A 12,558-nucleotide genomic window follows, 5' to 3' on the forward strand; every position below is an offset into this window, starting at 1 on the left:
GGTGTGTGCTCTTATTTTTACTTAAAAGAGCCTTGTTGAGAGGAATGAGTGTGCTCATCAGCAGTTAGATCCTGGCATGGACAGGGATGTGAGGGGGATCAAAGCATGAGCTGCAGCAGGGCCACTTGATCTCACTGCAGAATCACAACTGGTACAGGGAGAGTTCTCAGGGTCTGGCAGAGTTCCCACTTAAACATATCCTCAGTTCAACCTACAGCCAAACCAGAGCTCTCTTCAGGGATTCATAGGATGCAGCACATTTTGCATATGGGAAATGCAGCAGGAGAGACACCAAGGGAAGCCCTGGAAGCCCTCAGGGTGCTGCAACACCTGAGTCACCTGGGCTCTCCACAGGTCTGGCTTAGCTGGGGTACAAAGCCTTAGTGAAACCAGCTCTGTCTGCCGGGGCTGGCTACTCTATGGCACACACAGCTGTTCCTTCTACTTGGAATAGAGGCGGGGAGGCAGGTCCTGGGCTCTGGCGGACCATCCTTAGACCCAGATCCTGATTTTGGATCAGCATGGTCATCACGAGGGTGAAGTGCAGCTCCTCATTCTGGGGAGCAGGGACAGCCCCCCTGGGACACAGGAGCCACTGAGGCGCTGCTTGTCACCTCCTGGCTCAGCTGGCCCTGGGAAGGCCCAGATCCCTGCAGGACCAGGAGCTCAGCTCCCCAAGTCCTGCTGGGTGCAGGTGAGGGCAGACAGGCCCTGGGCTGGGCAGAGAAGCCTCCAAGATCCCAATTTTTGGTGAAGAGAGACACCTAATGTTGGCCCTGAACACAGACAGTGGGGACAGAACCTGGATGCTGCCTGCACCAAGCACTGTACATTTATTTACACCTTTACGTGCAGCACCTTTTACAGCTGCTTTTCAAACAGCTTTCTTCAGCTACATCCACCTCTGTGAAATCATCAGTGGGTGCATTTAAGGTGTAGTTTTGTCCAACAATTACTGAGGATTGCTCTGAGTGAGTTGAAGATTGACCCACGGCTCACCCCCACTGCCTACGCTAGCCCTCACTCGGATGTACTGGTAACACTAGGACACTCAAAGTCTGTGGCGCCAGGTTCCTATGCATAAGAGAACGGGTTACAAAGCCAAAGAATTGAGAAATTATCTAAAAAGATGCTTTTTGGACAATATATTTAATTCATAGAATAGAAAGGGTAACATTAGGATGCCCACTGCAAAATGTCCACATAGAAGTGACACTGTTTTGAGCTTTAATCCAATAGTTAATTAAAACTCTGTAATTAATTCTTGATTTCATTCACATCCACTCTTCTTACCCATTTAAATGTGTGCTCTGATGAATACAAACTGAATATACACCCCCCCATCTCAGTCAACTTAGTGTGCCCTTGTCTCCACAGCAGAACCAGGAAACCTAAAATAAGAGCTCTAACCATTATATTCTTTAGCAGCATTTTTATTAAAAATAATTAACATGTACAAATATAAAATATATCCACACAATTTAACTCCCCATTTCCTAACTTTTCTTTAATATGCCTCAGTTTTTCTAAGGCTGCAGTCTCCATTTAAAACAGCAGGTCTGCCAGCTAGCAGGAAGTGTAGTACACATTCCCAACTTGCCAAGAGATAGAAACAATGAAGATTTTTGAGCATTTTCCTTGAAAAAAAGTAAAGAACCTAAGCAAACTTCTCACTTGTTCTCCAGCTCTTTTCAGGTGTTTTTCACCACAGATATCAAAGGCAGGGCATGATTCTGTTTGTTACTGAACAAATAAACAATCCAACATGCACTAACAATCAAGTTAATGACTGTTAATTACAACCACGAGTAGCAGGAATTGCACCCCCAAGCTCGACAGGCCGTGGGGCTTACCTGTAACTTCACCACAAGAAGTTACATATGTGCCAGGCTGGGACATATAGAGGAATAAATCGGTTATTCCTAAAAGGAGAAGGCAAAACCAAGCCAGAACCCAACAAGAACCTTTAAAAAATACCCAGAATCCCTTTAGTAAAATACCCGCTTGGTGTATTTCTGTTGTTCCTAGCTTTTCAGGGAGCTGGGGGAGTCTGGGAGGCAAACTGGAAAAATGAAGGGAGACAAAAAAATAACAATTCAGCAGCATTCTGCTTGATTTTCTGGAACCAGCTCTCTGTAGTCACTCTTCTGCAGCAAAGCAGCAGTGAAGGGCCAAGAGACCTTCAAAAAGTCACAACTTTGGGTACTTTGGCTTTTGGCTTCTGCAGCTGTGGTGCTTCGGTGACTTCCTCGTGGTCTGCGCTCATTCCAGAGACCCATCGCCCAACTGTCACCTGCTCTGCAGGGGGACACACAGGGTGGGGAAAGGCTCAGCACTGCCAGCATCAAATCTTCACATCTGAGCAAGGCTGGGCCCACGAGGGCAACAAATCAAATCATACCAAGAGTATCACACAGATAAACCTAAGTTTATATTAAAGCAGGCCCAATAAATCCACCTGAAAAAATTAGAGGCTGCAGCACCTAAACCTCTTTGCCAGTTGTAATTCTTCCTGTAATCTAAAAGTACTCTGCATGATGCAAACTGATTTCACAGAATATCACAGTTCTTACCAACGGTGTCACAGTTCCAATTAATTCAACTGTTTTAAACCAGCAGTACCAGTTTTGAAACACCAATGTAAGGGCAAAGATCTCCCTTGACAAACTGAACAGCACTAGTCAGTCTTCATTGTGGATGTAAAACTTAAGCAGAAAGAGGTAGAAAAGAATTCCTTACAGGCTTTCAACGCAGCAGTCACCTGGGTGGGCACTGCCCAACTATCTGCTGATGAGTTTGGGGAAATTTAATTTAAGAGTCTTTTTGTGTTAGAAACTTCTCTTCAGACTCAATCCCACCCACTCTAAGCTGGCTAAGCAGCATGCACCTAAAATGCTACATTTCATGTAACAGATCTAACAATATCATATATGTAAAATTAGATACAGAAAATGCCTCTACTGCATCCATAAATATTTCTTACATAAATTTCACCAAAGTTACTATTAACCCAGAAGTTCTAAGCACCATAAAAACTAAGTAGAAAAAATCACAGATGTTGTCACCACTTCAGGTGGTAACAGAATCATTCTTCAAACCCTTTTTTTATGCTTCTGCCTCCCTGAGCGCAGTGGGGTTTTGGGGTACATTATATAATTTTTCCACCCACAGTGGAAAACTGAAGGACATGTAAGAAAGCAGCTCATTAGCTGTGGATCCAACTGGACACACATCCTGTCTCCTCTTTCTCCCCCATTCCTGTCTGCACACACCTGTCTGCACACACCACCACCTTGCACCTGACATTGTGTTCACTTCCACCACCTCACATCGGAATCATCAAAAATCAGCAGCCAAGCTATGAACAGCAGCACAAACACTGGCCAAAAAAATACAGATTATCTCATATCACCTTTGGCAACACACAAGATAACTTTCTGTTAAACAAGAACTATCTTAGTTTTGCACTGCAGTTCACTGCCTTCCTCCACACACCCCTGAATATCAGCACTCATTCCCAAAGAAAGGTCACCTTTGCTGTTCCAAGTTCTCCCAAACCCTTTTTCCTGACCAAAGTCAGGCAAACCAGTAAATGGACGCTGCTGGCCTCAAACTCCACCCCACAGTCCCCTGCAGCTCACCTGTGTTCTGTTTCTCTGGGCAGTCCTTTTTGAAGTGCTCCACGGAGCCACAAAGTTTGCAGCCCCCACCTGTTCACAGAGAAAGTTGTTATTCACGAGGAAAACAAAAACCAGCAAACCACCCAACAATGTCTCTGAGGGACAGAGCTGCTTGTGATCTGCTTGTGTACTGCTCTGTACAGAACCACATACCATTTCTGATTTGTTGGAAGCTCTCTTTTTGAGAAACCAGCTGCATTCTGCCAAAAGTCATACTCAAAGGAACTTTCTGAAGTTGACAGGAGCCCCTGAGAGGTAGGTAATCCAACGGCAGGAACTGAGATATGAAATTTAAATTCTACTCCTAATCCAAACATTTGAAAGCAAAGTGATTCTTCTCCCATTTTCACTGTGCTGCAAGATCACCCTTTGGAATTTGCCAGACCCCAGTTTGTACTGGGGAAACAGGTTACTGGTTGTTGGTGCCAATGGGGAAGTCAAGAAGAGCAGAATCTGAATGAAACCTTCAAACTTGGATCCCATTTCTCATTAAAGTCACTCAAACCAAATATATCCTTCTTCTAATGAGATTTGCCACCTCCCAAAATCTTAATAGGGTGACAGTACATTTTTACCACCTAATTTGGTGTGGTGATTTGAAAAACCTTTTCTCTGGGGCAGCAATGGTTTGCCCCACTGATAACACTGGGCCAATCAAAGGTTCATATGCGCCCTACGGAAATTACATACCCACAGCAATGGAAGAGAAGGTGGTGAAGTAGTTTTAGTAGGTTGGTAGCCATGATCTGAGCCACGAGGAAGCAGGGGGCCAGTGAGCCCCTCTGGGGGCCAAGAGCCCCCAGCCCCAGCTGAGGCTACGGGAGACCTGGTGTAGTGTCAAAACTGGACCGGGTCCCGTAATCAAGAGCTGGAGGAGTTTCCTACTGTTAGCCGCAGCAGAAGACATTGAAAGCGGCAGCAGAGCAGTCCTGAACAGAGACAGCGATGGCTGAAAGCCAAAAACATAGCCAGTAGCAACAAGATAATGTGAAGCTGGCTGCATGACGCAGAGATGTTCCTGCAGGAGGGAGAGCTGGCAATAAAACAGAGGAAAACTCAACAGAACTGGTTTGGGGTAAGACTGTATTACTTTCCCAAAACCCAGAGACCTGCTGAAGAGCAGGGGTGGACTTCCAAACTTTTAGGGAGTCCTGAAATGCAGCAGCAGCTTCAGAGAGAGAGAAAGGAGCCGAGAAACCTGGAGTTGTCCTGAGAGCTGAGCCAGGATGGAACATGGGGGAGGTGGCTGTGCCCTCTGCTGCTGCTGCCGTTGCTACTATCATGCTGGCGAGCCGAGACAGAGCAAAAGAGCTTTGGTAAGACTGAACTGAAAGCTGCCTTCAATGTTCTACCCCAAGAGGAGTGAAGATCTACAAGGAAATCCCCCGAAGGCTCGGGCTCGGGGTTGGAATTTCCACAAAGTAAGAACCAAAAATCCTGACTGCCATACTTAAATCTGCTGCCTTAAGAAAAGGACACTAGCCAGTGCCACAGGAAACTGAAATAAGGGAACTGTGTGGCCTCAGGAGTGACAGAAGGACTTTTCTCTTTTTTCCTTCTTGGACTTTTATTGAAGGAAAAGAGGAATTTAATTCAATGTAAATATATATATGTGGGTGTAAATAAACCTTTGTAAATATTTTCCCCTTCCCCCAATAGCGAATGGTTGTGTTTTGTCTGAAAACTCTCCACATGAGGTGAAAAAGATATCAAGTCCATACCATCACTAAACCCTCTCACAGGGGCAGACTGTGGGAGGGGGGCTTGAACTTAAAAATTAGATCCTTGGGAGTTTCAAACCACCACAACATGTAAATATACACTGACTACAACATGATTTTGTTTCCTTGTGTATCTCTTGATATTGAAGCACAAGCAAATTCTCACACTTTGCAGTCATCTCGTTGTTTAACACTAAGCTTACAATTAAAACAGAAATCCCCAGATAATTAATTGACAATGAATTCCCTAGAATTACTCTGCTTTCACCAAAAAAGACACAGAAATTCCTTTTAGTCAAGTCTTCATTCACTTGCAATGTTACTTTACTCTGTATCGGGTAAGAACGACACAGAAATTAGATTTTACTTAATTTAGTAAATCAGCACACTCACCTTCAGCATACAGTCCTTTGGGATTATCCGGACATGACCTTGAAAGGTGCCCCATCTCACCACAGATGAAACATTTTGCATACGGAAATGGCCCTGCAAAATCCCACAGGGCTTATGATGCACATCAAAACCTTTGTGAAGCCACAAACTGAACAGAGTGCAATGACAATATCTTACTTTATGTACAAAACACACGTGAGGTTTCTCATTATCATATTGCAAGAGTTAAATTACTAACACAAAAAGCTGCTGTTTCTGTAGTCAGACAACTCAGACGAAAGTTCCTCAAAACATCAAAAAATTTCTGAGACCCACCACTGGCTGGATACACTTTGGCTCTGCATTTGCTGATGTCATGTTCCGTGGATCCACACAGGTAGCAGATGCCCGTCCCCATGTCTTGGCTTTCCAGGACTGCAGGACAGTCAGCCATGCCATGCCCAGGTTCTCTGCAGTGGAAACACACCTTTGAAGAGAAAAATTCAGTGATTCTGTGAATGGCAACCAAAGACCTGCAAATCCCGGCATTACAGAGCCTAAAAGACAAACACACCAAGGGATTTTCTCCTCAGGGAAAGACAGGCAGGGAAGGAGACTTTGTGCTCTGCCACAAAACAACTGTGAGTGCTCTGTGCCATCAAACCACATTATCATGGACATTTTTCTCCTTTTCGTAGCAACACACTGTTTGGGGCATTCACTCATTGACAACTGCGCGCCCTGGACCATGGAATCATGGAATGTTTTGGGTTGGAAGGGACCTTAAGGCCCATGTCATAACACCCCCCGCCATGGACAGGGACACCCGCCTGCTAGACCAGGTTGTTCCAAGCCCCATCCAACCTGGCCTTGGACACTTCCAGGGACTTCACTTTATTCACCTGAAGCCTCACCTGACATGCTGTGTCCCCCTGGGAGGTGAGGGCTGAGGTCCTCACTGAGCCCCCCTGGCAGCACCGGCACAGGGAGGGGGATCTGCACCTCCCACACATGGGTTTTCCTGGGGGTTTAACAACGTTGGGGGAAAATGACTGGAGGTAAAAAGATAATGGTATGGAAATTATAGGGGAAAATAGGGTTGCCACTCCCTGGACTGAACCCCCTCCAACACAACACAATCCAAGGGGGATTAAAGGGAGGGTGGAGACCCCATGGCTCCCGTGGACCCCTTGCAAAGGAGGGAACTTGATGGTACTTTTTAGTCGATAAGCCACACAGCAGCTGAAAACCAAGTGAGATAAAGGATCATGTCCTGCTGTTCAATCAGCAGCCCTGGTGAAATCCCTCTCCTTGGGCTGATTGTGTTCCCACCCCAAAGCCACCTCAGGTACTGGACTGAGATACCCACCTTCAAGGTATGACTACCCCTCACTGATTAAGCTGTGTGACTAAAGTCACTCAAGCTCCCCCTAAACATAAAGAAGTAGTATAAAAGCAAGTTAAGAACGGGGAGAAGTTTGGGAAGACTCCAGTCTAACTTTTGGGATCAGTCGATGGACTGAATCTCTCTCTGCCCCACAGGGACTCCCTGGGTAAGAACCGTGCTCTTTGTGTGCAGAATCATTACCTCCAGTCAGCTCTTATTAGTGATTAGAATTTGCTTTGAATTCGTATTTTGTTTTGAATTAGTAAATTGCTTTGAATACATCTCTGCAGCCAGACACTGTCACCGGCAATCCCCGAACTTGTCACAACGATATTAACAAAGGGTGTTTTCTGCACAGTGTTGTTGTGAGCCCTCCAAGGGCTCTGGCAGACTGATCAAACACTAAGAATTTAAGGGAACGTCCCTCTTCTGCGTGGCACAGGACTCACCATGGCGTTCTTCCTTCTCTCCTGCCTCCTCACCCTCCTGCTCTCCCGCCGCCGGTCCTTCCTTAGCGCCTCCTTCTCCTCCTCCTTCTGCTGCTGCTGTTTCCGGTGCGCCAAGAACCCGTTCACGTCCTCGCTCACATACTCCTTCTTCCTCCTCTTCCTCCTCTCCTTCTCCTCCTCCTCATCCTTTCCCGGGCCCCCCATCTCTTCCCAGGGGGTCGCGTCCAGCGCCCTCGCCCCGGGCGGGATGTTCCGCCGCGCCCAGCGGGTCATGGATGGAGGGGGTGGAAATGGGGAGTGGAAATGAAATGGGAGATCCCGCGGAGTCCCGCAGAGTCCCAGGAGCAGGACCCGCCGCTGAGCAGAACCCGGCGGCGCCGGGTGATGACGATGCGGAAGAGGGAGGAGGAAGAGGAGGAGGGGGAGGAGGTGGAGCCCCCGGGATCAGAGGGAGGTGGGGAATGGTGATGGGGAAGGAGGAGGAAGAGGAGGAGGAGAGGGGGGACCGGGACCGAGACCGAGACCGAGACCGAGGCCAAAAACAAAAACAAAGAGGAGGGGGAGCCCCCCGGGACCGAGGGGAGATGGAGGTAGAGATGAAGGAGCAGGACCAGGACCGGGGGGAGGAGGAGATGGGGACCCCGGACCGAGGGGAACGCGCCGTGTCAGCGGGGCGGGGGCTGCGGGCGGCTCATCCCATCCCACCCCCTGCCATAGGCAGGGACACCTTCCACTATGCCAAGTTGCTCCAAGCCCCGTCCAACCTGGCCTTGGACACTTCCAGGGATGGGGCAGCCACAGCTTCTCTGGGGCAATCCATTCCAGCTCCTCACCACCCTCACAGGGAAGGATTTCTTCCCAGTATTCCGTCTAACCCTGCCCTCTGGCAATGGGAAGCCAGTCCCCCTTTTCCTGTCCCTCCATCCCGTGTCCCGAGTCCCTCTCTAGGTCTTCTGGAGCCCCATTAGGCACTGGAAGGGGCTCTAAGGTTTCCCTGGAGCCTTCTCTTCTCCAGGTGAACACCCTCAGTTCTCCCAGCCTGGCTCCAGAGCAGAGGGGCTCCAGCCTTGGGACCATCTCCGTGGCCTCCTCTGGACTCGCTCCAGCAACTCCATGACCCTCTGCTGTTGGACCCCAGAGCTGGAGGCAGCTCTGTAGGTGGGGTCTTACCTGAGGACTGGAAGAGGTCCCAGGAGCTGCTGCCCCTGTGCAGGTGTGGTGAGGGAACGCAAACTGCTCGCTGGAGGCTCACAGAGCACATGTCCAGGACTGTGTTGTTGGAGGATGCTACTCAGCAGTTTAAATAAATGTTTGTAAACCCAAAAGACGTTCTTTTTCCCCCTGAAGTGAGTCTTCTGTTTCTTGTATTTTTAGCATTGCACTAGATCTCCATGACATATCCTGGTGGTCTTGAGTTGATCTTATAAGGATATCTATGTTATATGTGTTATATAAAAGATATTATATATTCTTCAGTAATTTTCCTTAATACTTTTCTCTCCCTGGGTAAATGGCTGTATTTTGTCGTTTTTCCGTGGTTTTGAGCCCACCAGAGGGAGATGTGCACAAAATGTCTTTTAAACTGCATCGCTGCCACTTAAAAGGAGCACGTATTTAAGAACAATTAGCTTTGACTGCAGGTAAAAATAATTGATGAACGCCATTTAAGAGCCACTGCTCAGGAAACAAAACCAGGGGGAAAAAAATCAGTAGTACTTTTAATTTTAAAATTAATCTCATTTGCTGATATAGTTACAGGTCAATCACAGCATGAGGTCCCAGTTGTTCCTGCAACTTGCTTTGCTTTCTGCTCTGCTGAAGTGCTAAATGTGTTGTCTGTTCTTTTTCAGCCTGGAATTTTATGTGTTTGTGTCTAGGCAGGATCAGCTGCCCTTAACATCCCCGACTGCATTTGCAGGCAGTGGAAAAGGGTGTTTAATACCTTTCAGCCAAGTCTGTAAGGCAGTATTTCCCCCACAAAATCACTTAAATTTGACAGTGGCCACACCTGTTTAAATTTTCACTGGTTTAGGTTTGTTCCAGTTTGACATTCCAGTTTGACATTGGGAGCTCACCTGTACCTGGGCACCAGGTGAGAAATGAGCAAGACAGCAGCCATGCAAATAATTGTAACATTTTGTGCCATTTTTTTTCATATCTTCTTAAGCAAATTGCCTGTCCACAGTACGGTGTTCATATCTTTGTAATCCTCAAAGCCCAAAAATGGAGGTTTTGTCTGCTGAAGAGGTACCAGAAGCTTTGGTTGTGCACACACAATGTTCACTGGTTTTTGCCTGTGTGGTTTTGATATTTAATGCTACTTGCCAGAGTACCAGGATGACATTTCTGTAGTTGCTTTAATTTTGATTTGAGGGAGAGAAAGTAAACATAAATCCTGTTTCCTCTTAAATTCTTTTATGTCTGCAGTATTTAAGGACATCAAGGCACTGGGTCAGTTAATTAATGGGACAGGAGCACAGGTGGTGTTTGCCTCAGTTCTTGCAGTAGCAGAGATGAATGAGGAGACAAGTAGGAAAACCCATCTTATCAATAGGTGGCTAAAAGACTGGTGCCACCAGCAGAATTTTGGTTTTTTTGACCATGGGGCAAATTCTGTGGTACCAAGCCTGCTAGAGTCATGTGGGCTTCATCTGTCTAGCAAGGGCAAAAGGACTCTAGCCCATAAGTTGGCAGGGCTGATCAGGAGGGCTTTAAACTAGGTTTGAAGGGGGAAGAGGTTGAAACCAGGCTCTCTACAGATGAGCCTGAGGGTGGAAAGCCAGAGTTAGAAGTGAAATCAGCAGCCCAGCTGAAGTGCATGTACACCAATGCATGCAGTGTGGGTAACAAACAAGAGGAGCAGGAAGCCATCGTGCAGCAGGAAAGCTGTGCTGTAGTGGCCATCATGGAAACGTGGTGGGATGACTCACATGACTGGAGTCTGGAGTGCTGCCATGGGTGGCTACAAGCTCTTCAGAAGGGACAGGTGAGGTAGGAGAGGTGGAGGGGTGGCTCTGTATGTTAGAGAGTCTCTTGACTCTGTAAAACTTGAAGTCAGTAACGATAAGGTTGAGTGCCTGTGGATCAGAATCAGGGGGAAGGCCAACAAGGCTGACATCCTGGTGGGAGTCTGTTACAGACCACCCAACCAGGATGATGAGGGATTATTCTACAAGCAGCTGGTGGATGTCTCAAAATCACCAGCCCTTGTCCTTGTGGGTGACTTTAACCTGCCGGATGTCTGCTGGGAACTCCACACAGCGGAGAAGAGGCAGTCTAGGAGATTCCTAGAGTGTATAGAGGATAATTTCCTGCTCCAGCTGGTAAATGAACCTAGCAGGGGTGGGGGCCTGCTAGACCTGCTGCTCACAAACAGAGATGAGCTGGTGGGAGATGTAGTGGTCGGAGGCTGTCTGGGGCACAGTGACCATGAAGTAATCAAGTTTTCAATACTCAGGGACGCAAAGAAGGCCATCAATAATACTTCTAGCCTGGACTTCTGGAGGGCAGATTTCAGCCTACTCAGAAGGCTGGTTCAGAGGTTACCTTGGGAAACAGCCCTTGAAAACAAAGGGGTCCAGGAGGGATGGACATGCTTCAAGAAGGAAGTCTTGATAGCACGGGAGCAGGCTGTCCCAGTGTGCCGAAAGGCAAGCTGGTGGGGAAGATGGCCAGCCTGGCTGAACAGGGAGATTTTGAAGGAAATTAGGGGAAAAAGAGAGCTTACTGATTGTGGAAAAAAGGGCTGGCTACTCATGAAGAGTTTAGGAATATAGTTAGTTCATGCAGAAAAAAAATTAGAGAGACAAAGGCACAATTTGAACTCAACCTAGCCACTCCTATTAGGGATAACAAGAAGTGCTTCTACAAATACATCAGTAGCAAAAGGAGGGGCAAGGAAAACCTCTGTTCTTTGTTGGACATGGGGGAACATAGTCACCAAAGATGAGGTAAAGGCTGAGGTACTTAACACCTTTTTTGCCTCAGTTTTCAACAGTAAGACAGGTTGTCCTCAGGACAACTGTCCTCCAGAGCTGGTAAAAAGAGACAGGAAGCCAAATAGCCCCCCTGTAATCCAGGAGGGAACAGTTAGCGACCTGCTGAGCCACTTGAATCCTCACAAGTCTATGGGACCAGATGGGACCCACCCAAGGGTGATGAGGGAGCTGGCAGAAGAGCTCGCCAAGCCGCTCTCCATCATTTACCAGCAGTCCTGCCTCACTGGGGAGGTCCCAGATGACTGGAAGTTGGCAAATGTCACGCCCGTCCACAAAAAGGGCTGCAAAGAGAACCTGGGAAACTACTGGCCTGTTAGCCTGACCTCAGTGCCTGGCAAGTTTATGGAGCAGATCATTCTCAGTGCCTCTCACAGCACCTTCAGGAGGGACAAGGGATCAGACCCATCCAGGATGGGTTTAGGAAGGGCAGGTCCTGTCTGACCAACCTGATCTCCTTTTATGATCAGGTGACCCGCCTGGTGGATGAGGGGAAGGCTGTGGATGTGTCTACCTGGACTTCAGCAAAGCCTTTGACACAGTCTCCCACAGCACACTCCTGAGAAAGCTGCAGCCCACAGCTTGGACAGGGGCACTCTCTGCTGGGTTAGGAACTGGCTGGAGGGCGGGATCCAGAGAGTGGTGGTGAACGGTGCTGCATCCAGTTGGCAGCCGGTCACCAGTGGTGTCCCCCAGGGATCAGTGTTGGGCCCAGTTCTGTTTAATATCTTTACTGATGATTTAGATGAGGGGATTGAGTGTACCAATAGCAAATTTGCAGGTGACACCAAGTTGGGGGGGGGCATGTTGATCTGCTGGAAGGCAGGAGGGCTCTGCAGGGGGACCTGGACAAGCTGGAGAGATGCTCTGATTCCAACAGGATGAGGTCCAACAAGGCCAAGTGCCGGGTCCTGCACTTTGGCCACAACAACCCCCTGCAGCGCTACAGGCTGG

General features: G+C 47.9%; 2 protein-coding genes across 6 annotated transcripts in view; both read right to left on the reverse strand.

The window, feature by feature from the left end:
- The window catches only part of ATG10 (autophagy related 10), a 528,134-nt gene that overhangs the window by 275,052 nt on the left and 240,524 nt on the right, over positions 1 to 12,558 (reverse strand). The gene's annotated exons all lie outside the window — the stretch shown is intronic.
- On the reverse strand, positions 1,699 to 8,004 carry ZCCHC9 (zinc finger CCHC-type containing 9). Of its 2 annotated transcripts, none has more exons than XM_027708828.1 (5): positions 7,610 to 8,004; positions 6,110 to 6,260; positions 5,795 to 5,887; positions 3,647 to 3,710; positions 1,699 to 2,303 (listed from the first exon to the last, which is right to left on the reverse strand). In XM_027708828.1, exons 1-5 carry the CDS (start codon positions 7,880 to 7,882, stop codon positions 2,183 to 2,185), a joined length of 702 nt encoding a protein of 233 aa, XP_027564629.1. In that variant the 5' UTR covers positions 7,883 to 8,004; the 3' UTR covers positions 1,699 to 2,182. The 2 variants fall into 2 exon arrangements, with proteins under 2 accessions (XP_027564629.1, XP_027564628.1); XM_027708827.1 differs by having other exon boundaries at positions 1,699 to 2,298; positions 3,642 to 3,710.

This window comes from Neopelma chrysocephalum, unplaced genomic scaffold (assembly GCF_003984885.1).
Source record: "Neopelma chrysocephalum unplaced genomic scaffold, ASM398488v2 Primary Assembly neopelma1_96545, whole genome shotgun sequence".
In the NCBI taxonomy this organism is placed as follows: Eukaryota; Metazoa; Chordata; class Aves; order Passeriformes; family Pipridae; genus Neopelma; species Neopelma chrysocephalum.

Excerpts from the sequence above, each read along its gene's own strand:
- ZCCHC9 (XM_027708828.1), bottom strand. The coding sequence starts at position 7,882 with ATGACCCGCTGGGCGCGGCGGAACATCCCGCCCGGGGCGAGGGCGCTG. Across the intron at positions 3,711-5,794 it reads CAAAGGACTGTATGCTGAAG|GTGGGGGCTGCAAACTTTGT; the intron begins GTGAGTGTGCTG and ends CTCTGTGAACAG. Across the intron at positions 2,304-3,646 it reads GACTGCCCAGAGAAACAGAA|TGCAGAGCAGGTGACAGTTG; the intron begins CACAGGTGAGCT and ends TGTGTGTCCCCC.